This window comes from Lycorma delicatula, chromosome 8 (genome assembly GCF_047948215.1).
Source record: "Lycorma delicatula isolate Av1 chromosome 8, ASM4794821v1, whole genome shotgun sequence".
Classification (NCBI taxonomy): Eukaryota; Metazoa; Arthropoda; class Insecta; order Hemiptera; family Fulgoridae; genus Lycorma; species Lycorma delicatula.
Window position 1 is genome coordinate 116,943,597 of NC_134462.1, and position 26,931 is coordinate 116,970,527.

General features: G+C 32.6%; 1 protein-coding gene across 3 annotated transcripts in view; it reads left to right on the forward strand.

Moving 5' to 3' along the window:
- Positions 1–26,931, forward strand: part of LOC142328938 (lipase 3-like) — a 104,732-nt gene that overhangs the window by 37,597 nt on the left and 40,204 nt on the right. For all 3 annotated transcript variants that reach the window (XM_075373119.1, XM_075373121.1, XM_075373120.1), the window contains exons 2-4: positions 20,884–20,981; positions 22,232–22,424; positions 26,197–26,305. In XM_075373119.1, coding sequence (XP_075229234.1) covers positions 20,904–20,981; positions 22,232–22,424; positions 26,197–26,305 — 380 coding nt within the window. In that variant the 5' untranslated portion in view covers positions 20,884–20,903. The remainder of the gene's footprint in view (positions 1–20,883; positions 20,982–22,231; positions 22,425–26,196; positions 26,306–26,931) is intronic.

Sequence of the window (26,931 nt, forward strand, 5' to 3'; positions counted from 1 at the left end):
GTAAATTGTTTTTTATTCCCATCCCGTGATTGAGGATTATAACCCGAGACCATTTGGATGAAAACCTGAATTGCAACCTTTCTGCCACAAAGGCCTGCATAAATCTTAGTGTTATTCTTAAGAAAGGCTGTATCTCCTTTTGAGGAGTTGTTTGTCTCATGTTGAGTAACCTACAATCACTTGGAATTTAATTTACTACATATATATTACAAATGAATTGCAAGTCATGTTTAATTCAATTCGACACCATCTTACACATTGTACTCGGTTATTTTGCCAATCTACCTCAAAACACATTAATAAATTTATTAAAATAATGTTAAGAGGTTAGCTGTTTCTAACTTCACTTAGATTTAGTTAATGTAATATTAGAAATTAGGATAAAGTCAATTTTGGAAATTTAACCAAAAGAACCAAAACAATATTTTTTTAAGTTAAAAATGTTTTACATGGCAGTTAAAATTAAAATAACTCTTATATCTTCTTAAATTATTTTTTTACATAAAATTCCAGTTTTATAAATTTCCATAAAAAAGAAAAAAAACAGAAAATTATCAGGATGGATTCTGTTCTCACCACCCAGCTAGATGGGAAATCTTTGATGTTGGTCATGAATTCTCTCTTTTTTGAAAATAATTTTTAGCCCTATTTTCTTTCCGATTTCTTTTAGATGCTTTATTTCAGAAATATAAATATTACAAATGTTTTACGTATGGTGTAGACATTGCACTTCAAAATTTTATAATTAAAATTGAACAGTTTTATGTTTTTAGCATTTCTTTTACATACTCATTTCTGTTTTGAGGTAATAAGTAATAAAATTTTAAAAATTTTGAAAAATATGTAGAAAATGTAGGCTAAAGTTACTGAAATACCAAAACAATTAAAACAATAATTTGCATGTACTTGAGTTAAAATCGAATGGGAATTTGTATATTTCGATAATAAGTTTTTCCAAAATTCTCAAGATTTCTATTCAATTCTCTAGATTTAAACTTTATAGTTGGGAACAAATTAAAAACACCTACCGACAATATACTCACCGTTAATTTGGCACCGATTTCATTAAGCTAAAATTTAAAGTAAAATAGAAAAATATCAATCTTTACGTATAGTGAATATTGTGAATCTGTTTTATTAATTGCAATTGTATAAAATGACTCTTTAAAAGAAGTGTGAAACCGATTTCTTAATAAAATTAAGAAAAATACTGTAGGAAAACATTAAGCAACTATTATTGGGAGTAAACTATAGTTTTCGTACGAGCATAAAAATACTTTGAATATAAGAATGGTTTAGACCATAATATTATGGTACAACTATCTAATATCAGTGATGGCAACAAAAAATGAAAAATAAACCGCCGATCTCCGTGGCGGAGTGGTAGCGTCTTGGCCTTTCATCTGTAGGTAATGATTTTTTATCCCGGTCAAACATGGCATTTTTCATACGCTACAAATTTTCATTTCCTCCGTGCGCAAGCTCTAAGCTTATGTGCCAATATCATCAAGTAAAGAAAAACTATGTACAATCGCCGCCTAGTAATGGCGAACTTGGAGTGGTGACTATTACTACCCGATGTAAAAACATGTTCTTCGTCTTAGTAATCCTCCTTATCAAATAATTATTCTATTTTTAACAAATGAACGCAAGAATTTTGAAATGAAATACTGTAATTCTATAATGTACATTGTCACCGAACGGCTTCGACAGCACGTGGCACTTAATAATCTTGCAGTAGCCCTGAGAAGGGCTGCTGTCGTCGAATGGTTTCGACGGCTTGTAATTTATAACACTGTGGTGGCCCTGAAAAGGGTCGTGTTTTGTGTTAGCTCTGAGAAGAGCTGTTGGGTCCGGAAGCTGGTCTCTGGTGAAGTCGGGGAGTTGCGGCTCGTCGATTGAAATTAGACCGGGCTTCCCCTCAGTGGCAGTTGGGTCCCTAACTACAGCGTGACAGTGGTGGTACCCGGAGCCTTGCGGTGTCGGGTCGGCGTCGTTCGTCCTTCGCCGGCGCTGCCGTTGCCGTTCTCCCCGAGCGATCCCGCACTGGGCCGGCTCCTGCTGCTGAGTCCGCCGGCCAGAACGATTGAAGCCCGGCGAGCTGGAGCAAGAAGGTAGCGTTTGCTTCCAGCGGCTCCCTCGGCGGAGATATTAGCATCCGCCTGTAGGTCCCACGTTAATGCGGCCAGGGAACTTCTGTCTTTTTCCATCTTATTTTCTTCTTCTTCTTCTTCTTGGTCTTCTTCGGATGGTGGTCGACGATGAATTAAAAATTTACTCTTGCGCAAGCTCTTTTATCGGTGCCTGAGAGTAGAGAGGCCGCAGCGTCGCTATGGTGGAAGAATGCGCGGCGGGAGTGACGCTTGTACCAGTGTGCACGTATACTGTGCTCCACATAACATGTGAGTGCTATCGTGTTCGTCCGCCGATATTAAATTAGACATATATGTGACTGTCTCCTTTTAGTTCGTGGAAATTCACGACCACAGCTAGAAAGCAGAGCGCAGGCGGCTTTGTCAACCGCCGAAGGCTGGTTGGACATACAAAATTTAAAGATTTCTGTGCCCGAGACGAAGTTAATGCTTCTGAAGGGCGGAGACAAATTATCATGCAGTCGAAACCCCCACATTAAGTATAAAGGCTGTGTAATCAGCCGAGTAAGGGTTCATAAGTACCTAGGTGTTTTGTTTGATTACAAGTTGCTTTTTAGCAACCACATTAAACAAGTTGCGGCGGACGCTGTCTCTGTGATGCACAAACTTAGAAGGATTGCTCGGAAAGACTACGAGCTGTCTGGTCGCCAAATGTGTCTTCGAGAGTATGATCGCATACGCGGTACGCCAGTTTGGGCGCACAGGTTGAATAGAAATAGAGCACTGCTTCAAAATTTAAGGAGTGCCCAGCGCAGAGCCTTAATTGTATGCACTGGTGTTTTTAAAACAACTTCCTACGAGGCTACTACCTTATTGGGAAAGGCTCTCCCTATCGATTTAGTGGTGAAAGTTTGAGCAGTCATGTGGAAGTTGCGAAGAGGTCGGGAAACCGAGGTATTCGGGATGCGGTTTCGGGCCGGGCTAGAACCGGAACGGAACGGCTATCACAATGCACCGGGTCTAAATTTCGAACAGTTGCCCATTTCCCGCCTGCGGAAGAGGCTTTGGAGCCTCGCGATGAGGGCATGGCAGCATGAATGGCACACAACGACTAAGGGAAGATCTCTGTATAGATTTATACAGGATCTGGGGGGATGGTATGCCTCGAGTTCATTTTTAGGGGCGGCGGGTGCCCAAGTGCTCACCAACCATGTGAATTTGATGCAATATCTGTTCAGGTTTCGCCTAGCGGCTGATGAGTTGTGTGTCTGCGGGGAGGTCCAGTCGAACGAACATTTAATGTTCGACTGCCCTGCTCTTGGGGGGGCCAGAGACCGGGCCACCCTGGAACTTAGAGGTCAGGGGGAAAACTGGCCGCTCATAAACGGCGAGTCAATGTGGCGTGAGCCGCATTGTCGGACCGTGTGGGAGTTCCTCGATGAGGTTGCGATGTTCAACCCTCATCGTTAGATTGGTTAATTTAAATAGGATTTATTGATTCCTGTAGCGTGTCTGTGGGAAGTCTTCCTTGAAATAATGGCTGCCATCAGCCAGTAATAAGCTCCAAGCGCTTTAAATGGTGGACAGGCACTAGCTGGCAAACAGCGACCGAGGCGTGGCGGCTTAAATTGCCGTCTTTTTAATGTATAACTCTATAGTTTTTAATTTGTAACAAGGGGTGCGCCTCCCCGATCTAGTTTTAATGTGACAAGTGAGCGGAAGGGACACATAAAGCGGGTGCTGTACGGCACCCAGCTTAACCGCTCACGCAAGTTAGGAGCATTAGGAAAACGAGATCGCAAATCTGTTTCAGAGGCACAGTAGCCGTTTTTTGGCACGGAACATTTGGCTCTAGGGTGACCGAATGGGGTGGTGGCGGGAGAAATGCCAGCTAACCAATAGACATATATGTGGTAACAGCACGTAATAACGGATGACAAAATATTATCTTTTACAAATTACACGGTAAATATTGCGATAGACAGTTATTAATGTAACGTTAATTACTTTCTGGAAAATGTATTATCCGTTTAATCCCTCAGCTGGAAGGCTCTCCTCGCTGTCATCACTACCTTCAGTGTAATTGCCACTATTATCACTGTTGCTATACATAAAGAGACGATGAAAGATTCAGTCAGAGAATCTATTAACGATACTTGACTCCAATATTCACCGTCGACTCAGTAAGGTTTACATTGTTCGTCGCTCATTGAATTAATTTTATCTTCACACAGTTTCTGCACTTCTGATACCTTAAACGCTGGGTTGTGGCTCATGACATGTCGTTTTACCTTTGACATACCATCTCAATCAAATTTAAATCGGGACGGTAAAGTGGAATCCGCAGAACTCGGATATCCCCTTCTTTCCGACAAATCGTCAAGTTAGTATCGTTTTCTGTTACTTTTGTTCTACTAAATTAGTTTATACGAATGCGGTTTAAGTCTTAAAGATGAAAATGGAATATGATGTTCCTGTAGCCAAACAGTCACCTCTTGTTTCTTGATGACACTGGATGTTTTTCAGACAGGTTATTATTATACGGAGCATTGTCAGTAATTACTGTAGACTCAGGAGGAAGGTAAAGAACTAATTTTTCTTCAGCCGGTTTCAAATAATTTTTAGTATTCATGCTATTATGGTAATCGCCACTTTTTGATTTGGTTGCCCCAAGTTAACATTGCTTTTGCAATAAAGCCCGTTTCCCCTCCGGCGTGAATTAAATTTAAGCATTAACCTTTATTTATTGGTAAATGAAGTCCTGCACCGCTATCATCAGCCCTTTTTTTGCCGTTGAATAGAATGATAAACATGGGATTAATCTAAGTATAAGATCGCCTGGTTACAATTTCTAAAATAATTTATTGCCTGCAAATATGAAATCCTGTTCTTCCGAATATCAAGTTTTTCAACTAAAACTTTTTGTTCGTTTTCTGTTTTCCCCACTTAAAACTTAATCCTTTCAAAATTCTTCTTTAACTAGTTTCACTGCCATTAAAATTAATTTTAATTTTTGATTCTTTACAGAGTTTTTAATTATTGGCAGCTTTCCTATCTTTGAGTGAAATTCATTCACAATTCGCATAACCACACCTTTATCAAAATCATCTAATATGGTAACCGGATTAGAACTTTGTTTTTCGTGGTGATGAATGTACATTCTGGCCCCTCGGATGGAAGTTCTATTTTTTTATTTTCTTAGGCTTTGAATCTGAGTCCTGGAAAAGCAACAGGAAGCTGCAGTTCTCTCTTCACACTTCTGTGTATGACTACCGTATTTATTCGAGTACCCCCCGCACCACGATTTTCCGGGCCAAAAATCTAAAAAAAATCGAGTATATACCGGTATTTTAAAGTGCAACAGATATGATAAAAAAATACGTAAATACGAGAATATTCAGAAAGTAAAGCAATTAATTCGTTCATGTAAATTAAAATATTAATATTACATTAATAATTAATTACCTTAGGTACTAGTTTAGTTCAGAATCAGTAGGCCAATAAAACGAAAAGAAAGTATTATGTTGAAAAGGATAATTTCAATACACATTTTAATATGGGATTTTATTTTTAATTAATCACTGTCACTGTCAATGTCTGTAGAAGAGTTACCGGTAGTCTCCACGTCGCTCTACCAAAGGTGATCGTCTTCACTACCATCAAGTTCATTAGTTATTCCGCATCTTTTATCCAAACACAAATCTGGTTAAAATCGGGGCGTTTGATTCTTTCTGTAGGCGCGAGAAAGAAATTTTCATCAGCCATCCATTTACTGTACGGTTGTTTTAATGCAGATTTGAACGGTTTATTAATCAGACATCTAGTGGTTGCAATAGAGATGTCAATCCGCCTGTAATTATTACTTGGTCTGTCATACCCTTTTTTAAAATGTCTTTCACTTTATCAGTCGTATGCTACCGATAACTATCCATTACGAGCATAGCAGTATTTTTTTTATTAAGTAAATCTGATCGCTTTTGCCATACACACCTGATCCGATCTAAAATTAAGGTTTCGTCCATCCAACCTGATTCCTGTGCTCTGATAATAACTCCATTTACCTGTACGGTAGGAAGAGTTTTTCTTTTAAAAACAATGTTTGGAAGTAATTTTGATCCATCAGAAATAATGCAAAGCATAACACTACACCTTTGTTTTTCATTACCATCAGTGCGAATCGTAACACTGTTTTCACCTTTTTTGTTTACGGTTTTGTCAAATGACATTTCAAAATATACGGGGGTTTGATCAGCTTTCCTATTTGAGAAGGCTAATAGTCTTCATATTTTCTAAGATTAATTATGTATTTGTGAAAATGTAATATTTTTTGTTGATAAGCGTCTGGAAGCGTGTTTGCATTTCGTGCAAAAAATCGTGTTATCCATCCACGGCTTGTTTTAAAATCAACTTTATTCGATGATTTAGTGATTTCACGAGCATATGATCGACACATTTCTGTCGTGACAGCATAACCGCATTTCCTTTTTTCCATAACAAAATCATACAGTTTTTTCTATGTCTTTGTATTTTGGTTTTAAGGCAAGAAAAGTCCTTTTATTAGTCCAAAACATTGCGTTGCGGACGATATTTGGAACTCCGTGTTTCGTCAGGAACGCCACCCTCCGATCCGATGCGAGATTGCAATCCGTGTCCGAGGTGGGGGTGACGCAGGCGCGCAGACTGTTCGGGAGAGCGGCTGTGTCTGAACACAGTCATCTTCGGGACATCTGCCGAGAGAACCCAACCCCGACAGTTGTAAGGAAGCGGCCTCACGCCGTACTGGACGAACCACCGTGATGGTGCGGTGCGGGAGCCGAGAATCGACAAACCAGGCTTAGGGGCCTCCATATCTGCCACAACAATATTGAGGGTAAGAGCAAAAACGCGGCTTTTTTTTCGTGCGTGTTTTGTTTCTCTTGTTTCAGAAACGGGAGAGTTTCAGAAACGATTAGGTATCATCAATTTGTAAGTTCCCTATTACCTTTCCTTTCAAGAAAGAAGAATGAGGGAAAGAACCCAGCAGCCATCAGCCCAGCAGTCACCTGCCCAGCAGCCACTGACAGCATGGAAGAAAGAAGAAACCTGCACTTTCCCCCGTTCAGCCCTTCGGGGCCATGGGAATACTAAGGTTAACGGTATGTAACTTCGGTTACTGCCAATTCTCGGAAAGTGCAGACCAAAGAAGAATGAAGAGGTCATAGGAAGAAGAAGAAGGAAGACCCTCTACTCGTCCCAATATCACGGACAGGAGTCCGGAACAGAGCCCAGCAGAGATGCGTCCTGAAAGGCAGCCATAACAGAAGTGGATGAAGACCTTCTACACAACCCTTCCTTTAAAATGTACATATTAATTAACATAAATCAGCAATTGCGACTCCTCCGGAAAAGGGGGCGCATTGCTCCCTCCATATAGCTAGTGCCCCGTTGTGGCGTATTCCTGCTAGCCTATGAAGCGTTAGCACCGAAAGGACTTCAGTGGACGGTCTGAAGGGGAATTACGTCGGGAGGACAGGTTGCATAAGCCTAGCCTTCCGCGGTCGGCCCATAAAAATGGGTTCGATAACGCTGGTTTAACAACGGATTGGAATGCAATTAAATCCGTCCTTAAAAATACTAAATATTAAATAAGACAAAACTTGAAAAATTAGACCCATCACTTAAAATAAACCTTTTAAAAAAAACACGCCCGGTTTAGAATCATCCAGCAGCAAGGGACTCTGTCCAGGTTCTGCGATCCGAAGGAAAAATCTATAAACTCCCGCCAACTTTGCATTCCATTCCATTCCTTTTATTACCAGTGCCTTTCACCAGAAGTTGTTTCTTCTTACGCCAGTCTCGAATGCAGCTTTCATCTACGTCAAATTTTTTTCCTACCGCCCGTTTTCCAATTTTTTCAGCCTCTTCTATAACGCGCAGATTTTTATTTACTGTTAAATATCGTAGACGCTGTCCTTTTATACTCATTTTAATGCCGTAAATAAAATAAATCACCGTATTAAACTTTATAAGATAAACTAAACAGATAAAATGCACATTACCGTCCACATATACAAACAGTACAACGACTATGGCGAATACACAAGACGACGATGGGTAACTGATACTGTAACTGTAGCGTCATTAGAACCGGATGCAGCCTATACAGAATGAATGGGTTTTATAAAACTACCGTAACTTCGTTCCTATCGATAATATGAACAGGATGTTAATAATTAAGGATGTATTCTGTATAAGTGGCATCTGGTATTGATAAGCGAAAGCCTAATGTAACTATATTTATGCGATTGAATTTAGGTACTTCTAAGAAAACGTTTACTTTACATAATTTATCCTAGCTAAAGGCTATATTTCAAGTAAGTCCCGCACCCTTATTTTTTCTCTCCAATTCATAGACAAAAAGTGCTGGGGTACTCGAATAAATACAGTAAATGTTTGACATTTTTTTACTTTCCTACAGTTAAAGATTCGTTCTTCATGAAATCATACGTGTTGTTTACAATTTCACACGTTTGTCTTCGAAGTTTTTACCTTTCACAACAGACTTAAATTCAGTCATAAGTATTCGCATGTGAATGAACTACTTTAACAATTTTGAACCATAAGCCACGATAAAAACGTTTTACAAAATATCATAATCGACTACATAACAAAATAGATGACACATGCCAAAAGAAGTGTACCATGAGGTAGAACCACAGAACTGAACTTTTAGAGAAATAAAAATAACTGGTTTGTATTTGAAAAATCAAGATGTGACGATACTGTAAACACACAAAAACAGATTGTTTTGTAAACAACAGTTGCATCATGTTTATGCTACTAAGAGATAACTAATCGTGGTGTGCCAATCCTTCAGAGAACAATAGTATAGCAGTTGCGTGCGAACTGATCATTCAAGCTCCGCCGTTACATGGCATATACTGTACACAATATTATATTTTATTTAAATTATCTTCTACTTTAGTACTCTTGAAATTTTACAATAGCCCAGCCAAAGAGAATTCCTTTTCATTATAACAAATAACCTTATTGAAATATGTTTGGTAAAGAGTAGGGATTAAATATACATAAAAAATACACTTGGGTCATATTAAGGATATTCTCTCCTTTTATTATGCTGTTAAAATATTATTATTTTCTAATCAATTACTTAGATTATTCTCTAATCACCATAATTAAGTTAGGTGATTAACTTTATTTATTAAAAACCGCTATTCCAATAAGTGATCGTATTATTCCACAGAATGAGAGATGAGAAAAACATTAGATTCAGTTTTAGTATTTTTCTGTTAAAGAACAAAAACATTTTTCCAGTTATGTAATTTGCATTTACGACTTAAAGTACTTTTACCACATTTAGTTCATAAATGTTTGATATTATCATTATTTTTTTAATTAAAAACTAAACTACCGATAAATGTTAAATAAGAAATTTAATGAAAATTAAGCTTAAATATAGTAGAAAACATAAATTTATTATTGCATAACATTCTTGAATAATTTAAAAGAAAACTATTATAAGGTAATCATTATTTAATTTATTTTGTTGTGTAAGTAATGAATTTTTGCAACATTGTAATAATGTAATTCACATCATTTGTTATTAAGGAAATTTTCTAGATTCACTTCTTAATAGTATAGTGTTTTGTAAAGAAAATGATTCTGTTCATAGAAAATTATTGAAATGAATGTTGTTTATTTCCTTGTAATAATTCTTTTGAGTAATAATAATTATGATTTCTTAGAATTTATTGTTGGTTTTTATTTTAGAATATATAATTAATTACATACAAGGAAATATTTTTACTTTCCTGGATGTATCTTCTCTATTTCTGTTACAACTGCATAATTATAAAAGAAAAGAATAACAGTTAGCAAAAAGTTTGAGTATCAGAGGTTTGTAAATGCCAATGTTTCAAGACTCCCTTGTCCAAAAAACACAAAAACGTTGTAGAAATTGTGGGAAGATGTACATATACAGGATGATTCACATAGTGTCTTCAGGGCTTTCTTACCTCATTCTACTAGTGAAAATAATTTAAAAAGTTTATTATAAATTTAGGTGCGAAAATGTTTCATTAGTGAGTTATGGCTGCTCTGATTCCGGGCAAAGAGTGAAACATAGCCATACTGAAATTCTAGGAAAATTAAGGGATAAACATGATGGTCTCTTATAGTTTTTGACCTGATAAATTGAATAAAATAGGTTCAAGAACCATATCTTTAGAGGTTTTCATAACATTTGACGTAACACAGATTATTGTCTAAAAACATCATTTTTTACGTTTTTAATATAAAATCTTTATTAAATGACTAATAAATTCATAAAATTTATTATCAAAACTTTTAGAGAATATAATTCTAAAAAAATTGGTGTAAACTAAACCAATAAAGAACAAACATACGTGCAACAAATTTGATTTTATTATTAACACTTACTGTATTAAAACTTTTAATCAGCTACAGAAAATGAAGTTATTATTCAATTAATACAGTGTTAAAAACACAAAAAGGTAATCGATTCATTTAATAAAGTTTAAAGTAAATTTTCAATAATCTGTCCTTCTACTTCAATACATTTGGCTGCGCACTTTTGGCTTACTAGCGTTGTTCTCTGCAATTCTGTACATTCTTTCCTTAATTTGTGGTGGCACCTGTAGTACAAGCCACCAAATCTTCACGCATATGAACGTTTTTTCTTGTAAACAATACTTTTCATCCAATCCCTTACACAAAAATCTAATTCTGTTAGATCAGGTGATGTTGGTGACCAGGAGTGTGGTCTGCTGTGGCCAGTCCATCGCTCTGTGCTCACTTAAGTATGGCCAATATGGCACGTAAGAAGTGGAGAGGCTTACCATCATGCTGAAAGTACATGTGGTATCTTGATGTTAGCGGAACATCTAATAGTAGAAGCAATTGTTTCTTAAGGAATTCCAAATAGATGTCAGAATTTAGACGTCCTGGGAGAATGAATGGTCCAATTAGCTTATCATAAACTAGACCGAGCCACACATTGACACTAAATCGATGTAGGAAATTACGTTCTACTATCATGTGTGGATTGACTTCTGCCCAACTGTATTCCTTGTGAAGGTTATTGATGCTATCCCGATTAAAATGAGCTTCATCAGTAAATAAAATGAACCTGTGCAATCGGCGGTTATATTCAACCAGTTGCAATATTGCAAACAAACAGGAGGATCTCTTGGTTGAAGATATTTTGTACTTGTTGATTATGGTAAGGATACAGCTTATTGTTTTGAAGTGTCCTCCACTCCATGTGCTGGGAAATTACAAACTGTTGAGAAAGTTATGTACTAAGTTATAAGTTGTATTAAGTTGTGTACCCAGATTACGCGTTGAGTAGCCTCAATAATGGTTTCATCAATATTGACCATCATTGTAGGCAGAATGTTTACGGTGAATTCTAATGCTAGAATGTGACCCCCTTCTCATAACAAATGGAATGTTCGATTAATTGTTTTAGGATTTGGAATTCTGCAGTTAGGAAATGTTTTTTGGTATTCTGCAGCAGCAGTTGCATTTCCATCACACACTTCTAAGATAAATACTAGAGATACTAGTTGTAACTTGCTTATGAAACGTTTTGGACACATGTTTATTGAATGTTTTTCATTATTTTCTAGTAAAATGAGCTCAGAAAGTGCCAGTAACATTTCACGAATCAATCTGTATATGTTAATTATGTTGATTAATCACCCTGTAATTTGATTAATATCTCTGGAATGGCTCAACATAAATTCTGTGATATGGCCTAAGAAAATAACATAAATCAGCATTGATGGCATTCAGTTTTAGACTAAATTAAAAAAAGGATGAGGTGTAGTTTTTGAAATTTTGTTTTTTTGTATAGTGAGCTTAGATAATTCAGCATTAGTATGATGAAAGTACTTACTAAATAAAATTGCAATGTTTTAAGTCGATTAATTTTACGTGGAATCTTAACATTATTTCTAATCTGTTTTTGCTTCATATCATGAAAACCCATTGGGCAAAATAGTTTAATTTAGCACAAATATTTAGGTATATGTATCCCAGCTTTGGCGTGATTTTAACCCAATTGGACAAAAGAGCGTCACAGAACCTGTTTTATTTTTTAGAAAAAAATTTTTTTTAGCCTTTTTGAATAACATTGCATCAAATCAAGCTGACCTATTGGAATAAATAATATCAATGGTAACATAACTTTTAAGCCCAAAAAACAGGAGGCCTGAATAAAATCTGTACTTAAAATATCAGTTTTTTTAAATTTTAGTTTTTTGTTTAGTATCGGTGTAGACAATATGGAAACTTTTAAAGAAAATAGAATCCTGTTTGATCCAATTTATGAATTAAATTTTAAATACAATTTTTTATAACTCCTGATACATTATCACTTTTTCAAGTTGCAGCTGTTATAAGTTAATGTGTAACATTTTACCCTTGGACTTGTCAAACATGGGATAAATGAGACCCAGATTTTTTATTAAGAGTTTTGATTTTTTTCTCAATTATATTTTTAATACTGCATAATTTTTTAGTGAAAACATCATTTGATCCAGGGGATAAAATCAGACCCAAATTTTGTTATTGACCAATTTTTATATTTTTTTTGAAATTGTAGGGTTAAATTATTAATATTTTTAAACTATGGCATATCTTATACATATATGAAAATGAATGTTTCTTTGTCCTGTGTGCATTCCTATACCATTCATTCGATTGCGTTGAAACTTTGGTGAGTTGTGCGCACGCTCATGAAGGTTTCTGAGTTAGTTTTGACCCGCTAGGAGGTTAATTGTATTTAACATACAATTTAACATTGTATGTTAAATTCAATAAAATTGTATTTATGTTCTGATTTGGCTCATATTCAGAATATATATTAGTTACTTGAAAAGAAATATTTTTTTGTAAAAAATGGACCCGATATGTGGCACTGGGGTCGAGATATTTCGAAAAATTGTATTTATGGTCCAATTGGGCTCTTATTCAGATTGTGTGTTACTTACATGAAAGAAATACATCTGCAAAAAATTGACCTGCTAGGGGTTGAGATATTTAGAAAAATTGCATCTATGGTCTGATTTGGCTCATATTCAGAATAATGTATTAGTGTCATGAAAAGAAATATTTTTGTGAAAAAGGGGAAAGGGAAGATGGGAAAAAGGGAAAGGTTAAATTTTGCGAAGTTCCATAATGTTCAGTATTTAATGTTTTATCAAAATTTCATTTCATCTATATATATATATATATATATATACTCAAATCTAGCAAAGGTTTTAAAAAAGCGAACTAGCTTACCCGGCATTGCCGGGGCTGCTAGTTTCAAATAAAAATCTGTTCAGGGCAAAGCTGGGAAAGATATCTTTCCATACTTTTTCAGCTTTCTTTTAAGGAAATTTAAATTATTTCAAATTTAATCTTAGATTTTTTGATTTATGATAATAGAAGTAGAAAAATGGTTGTACCTGTTACACACATCTTTTTTTAATCAAGAAAGAATGGGTTAAAGAATAAAAACTGGGAAAACTAATATATAGAAGACTGTCTCTTATAAGGGAGGACTGGGTACTTAGTAAAACGTTTAGAAGATGGGTAACTAATAAACAGGTTGAACATGGGGTACTGTAGTGAATATAATATCTGAAGGTGGGTCAGTGGCATCCCCTCCACTGCTCTTAACATCATAGTGACTTCTCCTCACACCAACAGCCAAAGTTGTATATTCCGAAAGTCACATCCATTAATTTGCAATGACTTTCACCATATCCAGTTATGATGTTACTATTATAGCAATGAAATATGTTCTGGTAATTTGTTAATACAAATAAATTATTTACGCCTAATAATTTGTTCAAAAGGTATATGAAGTAATTTACATATTTTTTCTTGAAAGTATGTTTTATTTTCAGGTACTAAGGTTTTGTAATAAATAAACATAAACAATGACATAATATGAAATTATATGAAATGAGTTGTTTATTTATTATAGGCTATAATGTTATGATTTTCTTTGATGTGGTATAGTTATTTACGAAAATTTTTTTGAAATATCATGTACACACACCAATTACTAATGTTCTTTTGAGCTTTGTAGGCCTTTCTTTCTTTTTCCTGTTTAGCCTCCGGTAACTACCGTTTAGATAATTCTTCAGAGGATGATATGTAGGAGTGTAAATGAAGTGTAGTCTTGTACATTCTCAGTTCGACCATTCCTGAGATGTGTGGTTAATTGAAACCCAACCACCAAAGAACACCGGTATCCACGATCTAGTATTCAAATCCATGTAAAAATATCTGGCTTTACTAGGACTTGAACGCTGTAACTCTCGACTTCCAAATCAGCTGATTTGGGAAGACGCGTTAACCACTAGACCAATCCGGTGGGTTGAGCTTTGTAGGCCTAAAAATTACAAAATAAAAACATTAAATTGTACAAAAAAAAATACATAAATAATTAAAGTGTTAAAGAAATGTGAGTAAAAGTAATATAATCATAATGATTATTAACTTTCTTATAAAAGAAATTATACTGAGATATTAAGTTCATATTTTAATAAACGTAAAATCAGTTTAATTAATTAAAATGTTAATTCATACTATATTTTATAAATAAATATATTAATACAGTAGAATAAATAAATAACAGATGAAATAAATAATTAATAAATGACAAATTTAAATAACTAAATAATTACAGAAATTAATGAATGCAGTAGAATAAACAATAATAAAAAAATAACAGTAGTAATAAGCACAAGCGATAACATTTGGAGGTGATATTTTTGTAGCGACCAGTAGCAGTGTCCTGCATGATGGGTTATAGGAATGGGATAGAGGAGGCAAGTAAAGGTACCTTGTAGGGAGAACCTATCCTTAGATTTCACGTACACTACGGTGTCAGTATCAATGGTTATATAACTTTTTAACTAACCCTCTTTAAAAAATAGAGTTGGTTTTACCATCTTTGATCCATTTTCCTTTTTTTTTTGTCCTCAGTCATTTCACTGGTTTGATAGAGTTCTCCAAGATTCCCTATCTAGTGCTAGTCGTTTCATTTTGGTATACCCCCTACATCCTACATCCCTAACAATTTGTTTTACATATTCCAAATGTTGGCTGCCTATATCATTTTCTCCTTCTACCTGTCCCTCCAATATTAAAGCGACTATTCCAGGATGCCTTAATATGTGGCCTATAAGTCTTTCTCTTCTTTTAGCTATCTTTTTCCAAATGCTTCTTTCTAAATCTATTTGCCTCAACATCTCTTCATTTGGCAATTTATCTACCCATTTGATTTTTAACATTCTCTTATACCACCACATTTCAAAAGCTTCTAATCTTTTCTTCTCAGGTACTTCGATCGTCCAAGTTTCACTTCCATATAAAGCACACTCCAAACGTATACTTTCAAAAATCTTTTCCTGACATGTAAATTAATTTTTTATGTAAACAAATTATATTTCTGACTGAAGGCTCGTTTCGCCTGTGCTATTCAGCATTTTATGTCGCTCCTGCTTCATCCATCGTTAGTAATTCTACTTTCCAAATAACAAAATTCTTCTACCTCCATAATCTTTTCTCCTCCTATTTTCACATTCAGTGGTCCATCTTCGTTATTTCTACTACATGTCATTACATTCGTTTTGTTCATGTTAATTTTCATGCGGTAGTTCTTATGTAGAAATTTATCCATGCCATTCATTGTTTCTTCTAAATCCCTATTACTCTCGGCTAGAATTACTCTATCATCGCCAAATCGTAGCATCTTTATCTTTTCACCTTGTACTGTTACTCCGAATCTAAATTGTTCTTTAACATCATTAACTGCTAGTTCTATGTAAAGATTAAAAAGTAACGGAGATAGGGAACATCCTTGTCAGACTCCCTTTCTTATTATGGCTTCTTTCTTATGTTCTTCAATTATTACTGTTGCTGTTTGGTTCCTGTACATGTTAGCAATTGTTCTTCTATCTCTGTATTTGAACTCTAATTTTTTTTAAATCCTGAACATTTTATTCCAGTCTACGTTATCGAATGCCTTTTCTAGGTCTATAAACGCCAAGTATGTTGGTTTGTTTTTCTTTAATCTTCCTTCTACTATTAATCTGAGGACTAAAATTGCTTCCCTTGTCCCTATACTTTTCCTGAAACCAAATTGGTCTTCTCCTAACACTTCTTCTACTCTCCTCTGAATTCTTCTGTACAGAATTCTACTTAAGATTTTTGATGCATGACAAATTAAGCTAATTGTTCTGTATTCTTCACATTTATATGCTCCTACTTTCTTTGGCATCATGACTATAACACTTTTTTTGAAGTCTGATGGAACTTCCCCTTTTCCATAAATATTACACACCAGTGTGTATAATTTATTAATCGCTTCCTCACCTGCACTACGCAGTAATTCCACAGGTATTCTGTCTATTCCAGGAGCCTTTCTGCCATTCAAATCTTTTAATGTTCTCTTAAATTCAGATCTCAGTATTGTTTCTCCTATTTCATCCTCTTCTTCCTCTATAACACCATTTTCTAATTCATTTCCTCCATATAAAGCTTCAACATATTCCACCCACCTATCAATTTTACCTTACGTATTATAAATTGGTGTACCATCTTAGTTTAACACATTGTTAGATTTTAATTTATGTACCTCACAATTTTCCTTAACTTTCCTTTATGCTCCGTCTATTTTACCAATGTTCATTTCTCTTTCCACTTCTGAACACTTTTCTTTAATCCACTCTTCTTTTGCTAGTTTGCACTTCCTTTTTATAGTATTTCGTAATTGTCAATAGTTCCTTTTACTTTCTTCATCACCAGCGTTCTTATATTTTCTACGTTCTCCATCAGCTGCAATATATCGTCTGAAACCCAAGGTTTTCGACCAGTTCTCTTCGTTCCGCCTAAGTTCGCTTCTGCTGATTTAAGAATTTCCTTTTTTAACATTCTCCCAGTCTTCTTCTACATTTTCTACCTTATCTTTTTTACTCAGACCTCTTGTGATGTCCTCGTCAAAAATCTTCTTTATCTCCTCTTCTTCAAGCTTCTCTAAATTCCACGGATTCATCCGACACCTTTTCTTCAGGCTTTTAAACCCCAATCTACATTTCATTATCACTAAATTATGGTCCCTATCCATTGATAGGGACCATAATTTAGTCCTGGAGCAGACATTTCTGCTCCAGGGTAAGTTTTGCAGTCAACGATTTGATTTCTAAATCTTTGCTTAACCATGATATAATCTATCTGATACCTTGCAGTATCGCCTGGCTTCTTCCAAGTGTATATTCTTCTATTATGATTTATAAACTGGGTGTTGGCAATTACTAAATCATACTTCGTGCAAAACTCTATAAGTTGGTCCCCTCATTCATTCTTTTGCCCAGCCCGTATTCACCCACTATATTTCCTTCCTTGCCTTTTCCAATGCTTGCATTCCAATCTCCAACTAATATTAAATTTTCATTTCCTTTTTTGTTTAATTGCTTCGTCAATTTCTTCATATACACACTCAACCTCATCATCGTCTTGGGCATTTGTAGGCATATACAACAATCATTGTCGATTTAGGTTTTGATTTTATCCTTATTACAATGATTCTATTGCTATGCGTTTTGAAATAGTCTACTCTCTTCCCTATCTTCTTGTTCATTACAAAACCTACTCCTGCCTGCCCATTATTTAAACCTGAGTTGATTATTCTAAAATCATCTGACCAAAAGTCGTTTTCCTTTTCCCACCAAACCTCACTAATTCCTACTACATCTACATTTATCCTATCCATTTCCCTCTTTAAATTTTCTAATCTATTTACCTTTTTTAAACTTCTAATATTCCACGCTCTGACTCGTAGAATGTTATTTTTTAATTTTCTGGTGACCCCTTCCTTAGTAGTCCCCACCCAGAGATCCGAACAGGGGACTAGTTTACCTCCGGAATATTTTACCAAGGAAGGCGGCTCCATCATTGTTATATGAAAATGCAGAGAGCTACATTTTCTTGGAAAAAAAGCAGCAGTAGTTTTCCGTTGCTTTCAGCTACGCAGTACTCAGAGGACTGAGTGATGTTGATATGGCCGTTTAAGTCGTCCTGACTCACATCCCTAACAACTACTGAAAGAGCTGCTGCCCTCTTTTAGGAATCATTCCTTAGTCTGGCTCTTAACAGATACCTCTCCGATATGGTTGCACCTTCGGTCCAGCTACTCTGTATCACTGAGCACTCAAGCCCCCTCACCACCGACAAGGTCTCATGATTCATAGAGGGAGATAAATTTTATGTATTTGAATAAATATTAGCATTTGTTTTTTCCTGGATTTTAGGAAAGTCAGAAAGAAAACTAATACACGCTTCGAAAATTTATTGTTAAATTATTAAAAATAAGATTGTTTACAAATTGAAGAACGTAGAATTGAGCTAGACTTAAATAAAAAAACTTAACAATTTTTTATAGTAAGTTTTCTCATCTGTCCCCATAGTAAAGTGTTATGTAAGTTCTGAGCTAGTTGTACTGATCTTTTAAAAGTTCTGGGCCAAGCTACTTTCCAGTCATTAAATGAAACTTAGCGACCTGTGATTTCCTTTGGATCTGTTTATTAGCTGGTTCTTGTCTATTCTGTGTTTTATTCATAAGTAGATTAATTTTTTCATCATTACTAATCAATCTTGATGGTTTTTAGTAATAATTAACCCTTTATAAACCAACTAACATGTCGCATTATTGCCCATAAGAAGACAACCTGTAAATATGAGGTTATCTTTTAGAATTATAACATTACAGATGTTATTTTTAAAGCTCCATAACTGTATCTGATGAATTGAATTAGAGGTTTTTGACATATCATTTTTGGAATAGGCTGACTTTAAATTCATAAGAATGATGTCTTAATATTAAGCCAAGGTCTTGTTAATTGATGTTTTAGCACCTCCCTAACTTCATGTAGTTCTGCTTCAAAAAATAGCTTCTGATTTTAGACAAATGAGAGAATTTCTCTCGATAAATACCTCCTCCCATTTCTCCTTTTGTTCCAAATCCATCAGTATATTTTTGGATCCAGGTTTCTGTTGGATTAAAATGTTAATGATCTCAAATGTGATGCTAGTCACTACTGGAAAAAGAAGCAGATTTTATCGACTGATAGTTGTAATTTTAAAATTTTGATTAAATTTTGTGAAATCAAGTTGATTTGTTAACTTTATTAGCCACTATACTTTTAAGTTTGTTTGAGGTACTTATTCTGAAAATATAAGTTACAGTTATTTAATTACTATTATTTCTAACTGAAGGTAGAGAATGTAGTAAGGAAGATGATATTTTATTTGTTATTATAAACACATTAATCTGAATTTAGGTTATTTGAGATAGCAGGGAAAAAATATTTTATGAGAATTTTTGTCTTCAAAGTAAATTTAAGTTTTCAGTGTTAAAAAAATGAAAAAAAAATATGTATTTCAGATTATGTAAATTAACCATCATAATGTATGCTGATTTATTTTATTTTAATTAATAAGACAGAAAATTCTCTGAAAGAAGATGAAGAAATCACTGTAAGGAAAATAAATTTTATAAGGTTCATAAATTATATTTATGAATATTACTTGTTTGTTACATTATTATAATACATTTTTAATTACAATTATATTTATGAGGAAGAATAGAAATTCATTTAACAAATAAGTTCAAACTTAGAAGACACTGTACAGAATATGGCATGAAAGTAAACGTTTAGGAAAGCTGAAGTAATGAAGTTAGAATAAGGAAGAATAAATCAGTTTATGTTTTCTTAAAAAAAGAGAAATCAAGCAAGTGAACTACTACAGATATTTAGTACGATATTAACAAAAGATTTTCCAAGTGAAAATAAATTAAAAACAAGAATAATTGCCTAAGAAACCATTAAACAGAAGAAAAATTATTATATAGAAAGATGGAGTTGGATTTGAAGGGGCATTTTGTGAAGTATTACATTTAAATTTACTTCTGCAGTATGATGTAAAATATGGATGCTAAGAAAAAGAAAGGTGGAAATTTGAGCTTAAAAGAGACTGAAAAAATTAAATGAACAAAGTGTAAATTGAAGAAGTAATGAGAGGAGAGTTAATGAGCGTAGAAGCTTAGTCAGAACACTTGGCAATAGGAAAGCTAACTGTCTGGGACACATCATGAGGAGAAGGACTCTTCAAAACAGTATTACTAGAAAAATCATCAAATGATTAAAACAGAGAGGCTAAAGATAGTAAAGTTTTTAGACAGTCTAAAGGAAATGGGACTGCCAAAATCTAACTAGTCCAGTGGAATTAGAGGAGAATGGAAATAGGCATGGTGCAAGAAACCTATGTCAGGGCATGATGATGAATTAAGACAGTACAGGCAGAAGTAATTGTTTTTCATGATTTTAACTGTGATATCCCATTTGGCTTTAGAAGTATTGTATTTTGTTTTTTACAGAATAAAAATGTCTATTTAAACATTTAAAAAAAAGTTAGTTCTATGTGACGTACGGGTAAATTCACAATAGTAGATTCACATTTCTAAAGTTGGAAAAAACTTCATTTAATTAAATGTAACATTAAATATTAATGTTTCTATATTTCTGTTGTATTTCTGCTTATATCAAATAAACAAAAAATAAATAAAAATTCACTTTTTTATGAATTAGTACAAATTTTTAAATATATTTTAGTTAATTGAACTAACCTGACGTAATTTGTTTTTATGCATGTGGTTTTAATAAAAAAAGAAAGTATATTTAAGTAATTTTTTTGTTTCGTTTATTTACAGTTGTGTAATGGTAAAAAATAATGAGACATCTCATCCTTTGGATGATTCAAGTTTGTCGAGTAATGTCTCGCCAGTGGAAGCCTCAAGATATGAATACTGTACGTGTTTTAAATGCGTTGACTAAAATTTATTTAATTTATACTAAACTGTAGCATTTTAATTCACACATATTTATTTTTTTGTATATAATTATAACACATTGAAGGTTGGTTATAAATTATTGATTTAACCCTTAAATCTTGGAATTTCCTGATTTTTTTTAATGTCTATGTATATCGTTTCATTTTGGCTGGTCTTCTGCTTTTTATTATTTTTGTTTACTTTTTATATATTTTATTTGTTATTTGGATTTATCTATTTATTGAATTTATTTCAAACCTTCAATTAAGAAATATAAAGTTCTTTTCTTGTACAAAAATTAGGTCAAATAACTCTTTGTTCTTATAGTAAACATTTTTAAATGCTTATAATGTCTGAATCCTTGGACCATTATTCAAAATTAAAGTTTGCTCTTTGTTATTATTATTTTCTTTCACATAATGTGATGAGACTTCCGGGTTTATCACTTTTTTAAGGTTTTTTTTATTTTGTACTGAAGAAAGAAAAAGTGATGTTTCATTTAACCATTTAATCTGAAAGTCACAAAAATGTATGGACTGATATCAAAGATTCAGATTTTATTATCTTAACATTTTGTTTTATTCTCTCAAAAAAAAATTAGAAGTTCAGTGTTCACCCTTTTCAGATTTTGTAGTACTCGTACGATAAAGAAAAACATTTTAATTAGATAAAATGATTATTTCAGTAAATTGTCAGTAAAGTGCGTGCATGCGTAGCATAGTATAATTTTTTTATTCTTTCAAATATTTCTAGTAATCAAAATATTACATAAAAATTCAAATTCATAAAAATTAGTAAATATTTTCAGCTATAAATGTACAAGCAGAATATTTGTTTATTAGTTACAATATTATCTTGGAATTATACCTCAAACCTTCCATGTAATGAAATCACCCTAATGGAAAGGTTTGTGTTTGCATTATTGTATTTGCAAAGGGTTGAGTGTATTTTTTCTAAATTGACATTATTTTAAGTATTAAGATATTAATTATTATGTTTTGGTTTAGCTGATGAAGCTGCTTATTTTCATTAAATTAAAAAATTTATTTTCTACTTAGAAAAAGAATGAAGTATGTGATGTGCTGGGTTGAAAAAAATTATTGTGAATAAATAATCTGAAATTAAAATTAATTTTATTGAATCATTTAAGTAATAAAACAATTATTTATTGACCTAAACTTATTGTTTATTCTTTATTTAAATTAGTTTGCTTTGATTATTTTTTTAGGTAAATCTTATTCAGTATCATGGTTATAGAGTAGAAACTCATGAAGTATGGACAGATGATGGTTATTTATTAAGAATGCACCGTATTCCACATAATCTATATTCAAAATCTGTTGGGCGACCAATATTTTTACAGCATGGGCTGAATTGTGCTTCAGATATACTTGTTATAAGATCGCCAAATAAAGACCTTGGTAAGTCAGTGAAAAAATTACATTTTTTGCTGAAAGACTATTTGGTAAGTATTTTTGTTTTTTATGGATTAATTTTGTTTAGTAATGAATTAATAATTCATAATGTTAAAATTTATGTTGTAGGTTTTTTTTTATGAATTAGTAAGTATAATTTGAGATTTAACAAAAATGTTTCCCATTAAAAATTAAAAACTGTGTTTTTCTTCCATATCCTACATGTTCAACATACTGCTCCTGTTATGTACAGTCATTTTAATTCAACAGCTAAGTGGATAAATTATGTGTTGTTTTCAGTGGTTTTGAAAACTACAGTAGAGCTTAAAGGGTTTGGTATAAATTTTATGAAAAAAAAAAAGATGCATAGCTGTAATATGATAAAAATTGTTGAAAAAGACATTTAATGAGATTAGTTTGCAGGAATGCGAGCGCTTTGTAAATGGTATAAGTGCTTACTAGATAAATATGAAGATGTCAGTAGAGCTGGAAGACGAAAAATATCAATGAATGATAAAGGAAATAAGTAAAAAATTATGACTAACCATTCACTATCTGCTAAATTGCTTATGAGTTTTTATCTCATATGGTTCATGCAATATAATGTATACTAAAGTTTTAGGCTAGTCAAGTGGTAATACAAATTTTTAAAACTTGATAAAATAAAATATTGTGTACTGTCAAATAATTTTTGTGGAAATGATAAGTGAAGCTGTAATGCTAACTTTGCTCTACATTGTAGCTGGTGACAAATCATGGGTGTACAAATATATCAAAACAAAAGTCAATCTCAGTGGAAGGTTTCAGATGAATCAAAAGAAAAGCCATTAAATCTTGGAAGTTTTTCATGCTATTTTGTTTTATTTTTATGATATTGTGATTTGTAAATTTTTACCCTATTCAGTGTTGTTAATAAAGAGTATTATTAGGATATTTAGTGATGTTTGATTGAAGCTATATATACATTTGGTCAAGATTTGCAGTAGGACAACTTAGACAAAATTTTTTTGGAAATTTTTATTATAAAAAAATCTGTATTCATGAAACATTGCTCCACAATAGAAGGAAACATTTCTTTCTGTTTTCATCTGAAAATAGAAAGAAGAATATTTTCTCTTGTGGGGAGAGAAGATTTTGCAAATGTTGCATGACTTTAACTAAAGATGTACTGACCAGACTGAAAACTCGGTGCTAGATAAAATGTTTGCTTAAGAGATTACTTTAATGAGATAACAAAGCATAGATGAATAAAGTAATTTCTTTTTTTCAAATAGATTACACAAATGTTTAGATTAAATATCATTTAAAACCATAGTCATCTTAATTTTTTTCCAACATACTAATACAGTTAATTACAATAACTGGATGTATATCACTAACAAATATATATAGGGCTGGTAAATTGACCACCTAGATCAGCATACCATACTCCCTGAGGTTACTGTTTATGGATGAATGAAATGCAAAGTATACAAGTGAAGTGTAGACACACGTGATGAACTAAATGCCGATGCCCTCATCAAGGAACACAAAGATATCATTAGGTTACTGACAATAATGCAAGGAAATGAGTTGAAAAGTGCATCATTGTCAGTGATGGAATTTTCAAACATTTTTTGCAAATTAATACAGTATAAACAACAGTGAGTATATTTTTTAAAGAAAAAAAATTAATTTTTTAAATATCTAAATTTATTTTACTAAAAACAGCTGTTTTTAATTTTTTAAATTCATAATAATTTTTTTAGTAATAAAAGTTGATTTTTTTTTAGTTTTGTTTTCATAGACTTTACATCAATATTCTCAGAATTAAATTATCTACAAGTTTTTATAATAAAATTTATATGTTTATTAGTCATTTAATAAAGTTATTGTACTTCAGACCTACAAAAAGGTGTTTTCATCACCCACTTTTACTGTTTTACATTGGATATCATGAAAACTACAGGAGTTACAGTTATGGGACCTGTTGTTTTTCAGTTTTCAGGTCAAAAAACATAAGAGATCATGAAGTAACCCTTTATATAATGCTTTAAAAATTTCAGTATGACCTCATTTTACTGGGGAAACTGAAATCCAGGCAAAATTTTTCACTAGCCATAACTTGACAATAAAGCGTTTTTGAACATGTTTGTATGTACTTTTCCCTTATTTCAAGCTCTAGAATCAGTTCCCTTTCATCCTGAATCAACCTGTATATATTTATGAGCCTAAAAAAAAATTAATAAGCTCATTTTTATTTTAATATCTTTTATTGTTTATCATTTCATATTTATATTTCATATATGCACTAAAAAAAATAATGACCATTTTATGACACATGGTAAAAATATTTAAAAAGGAATCCTTATTTTTATTTAGAAAGGCAAAATATACATAAAATGAATTACATTTAACAAATTAAAATATAATTTTTTATAATTTGACTTTTTTTAAATGGTTTGCATTTCTCGTAGCGCAAATGTTTTGTGATTTACCGGTGTTTGGATATTTTCCAAACATATTTTCAAATGATTGAAAATTAATGCTGTGCTGATCACAAATTGGAATATGTGTTCATCGATAGCCATTGTTATTTAGAATATTGGCAATCCTTTTTGCTTGTTTATGTAAAATTATTACAATATTTAATGCAGACTTTTCATGAAACAATTTTCCTTTAGAGTGGCATCAGTTTCTTTATTAGGAATAGTCTTTGTATGTTTCCATTGGGATATAAATTATTTGAAGTGATAGCTTCTTCAGAAGTGTAACAATAGTGTGAACTAATTTTTAGTAGCATCTGTTTCAAGCCACGTAAATTTCTTGAGTTATGGTCTAATAAATTGGAACTTTTTTTGCAATTTCTAATGTTTAGACTGACGTGAAGCCATAATAAACAAATATTGTGCTATTTCTTTTTAGAACACTAAGGTAAAGATTAATGTATAATTAATAGCCAGCTCAATAAACTAACAGAAATGTGTAAAAGATCACTGCAATAATACTGATACATTACCTTCCAGTAAATTTATAGAAATTGTAAATATAAATAAAGCATCAAGACTCAATAAAATATTAAAACTGTAGGCAAGACTTGTCAAAACAGACAAAGTACAATAGGACAGCAAGCATAGTCTTTTAGCAACTATTTTAAGTTAAAGCTTAAAATCTGGCATCACCAATAAAATAGTTTGGAAGTTTTTGGTACTTCTGTAACAAATATTTTGTTGCTGTTACTAGAATATGACAACAACATGCTGATGGAGCAAATACTTTAGTTAAGTACAGTAACTCATAGAGCACAATCAATTAGTTGGTTGTAATTTAGAGCAGCGCTAAACCTAATGTTATTAACGCTTGTTTAGCAGGTAGTTTCAAAAGGTTCTTCACTAGGGTACTAATGTGACAACAGATGTAAATGAAATTAAAATTTCAGCAGTGTTATGACATTTTGGTAATGCTCGGTCATATTATACTTTAAACTAAGAGACAGTAAATTCATGAAATATTATGTACATTACGCTATAACAAGTTGGCAATCCACGTAATTACTGTTAGGTAGATGACCAAGATATATTGTAATAAAGGTTTTTCCATTGATTTTCTGCAAAATTTAAAATTGTATTTGAATATCTTAGGGAAATTTTACTGTATCTTTAGAATAATTTTTAGGATAGTATCCACTCTGTTTTGTTGGTGTTACTACTACTAATACTACTTTTGTAACGGTTAAAAATAAATTTGCTATTATAAACCTTACTGAAACATCTTTTTAAAGTTACTGATTTATTTACAGCATACATATTATCTGATTCTGGATATGATGTTTGGATGGGTAATTCACGAGGGAATCCATATTCCCCTGGTTATGTCAGTACATTCAATCAGACATTTTGGAATTTCAGGTTTGTAAAAGTGTATCCTTCACTTACTTTAAATTCTTTTTCAACCTCCTAAAAATCATGGATTAGTTAGTTATTCAGAAAAATCCTTAAGAAAATTTTATTTTTAGTACCAAGAAGTTAGTTTATTAATATAATTTGTTATAATGTAGGAAACCTGTACTTATATATTGAATTGTGTCAAATTACACTTTTATTCTGATTATCTATTCTGCAATCATCCAGTAACTTTGTTATATTTGATGTTAAGTTCCTACTACTGCATAAAGTATCATAAACCAGGAAAGCAAGTTTGTAATTTTCTTTAAAAAAAGCAAATTGCAATTTTCTTATAAAATTATAATAATAGTGGCAATGTAAAAAAAGTGCCTAAAAATAATAATAAACGTTCTTGCTTAGAATTGGAAAGTTTTTTTTTATCTTGTATAGAAATGTGCAAATTAATCCAAACAGAAATGTTATTTAATAAAAAAAAACTTTACAAAAAAATTATACTTGTACAGAATGTGAATATCTAGTAATTAATATTTGTTACCTAAGTAATTAAGTAATCTACTATTATTTAATTAATAACAGAATCCTCCTTTAATACTTCACATACACAATCTGACATCGATTCAACAAGTATA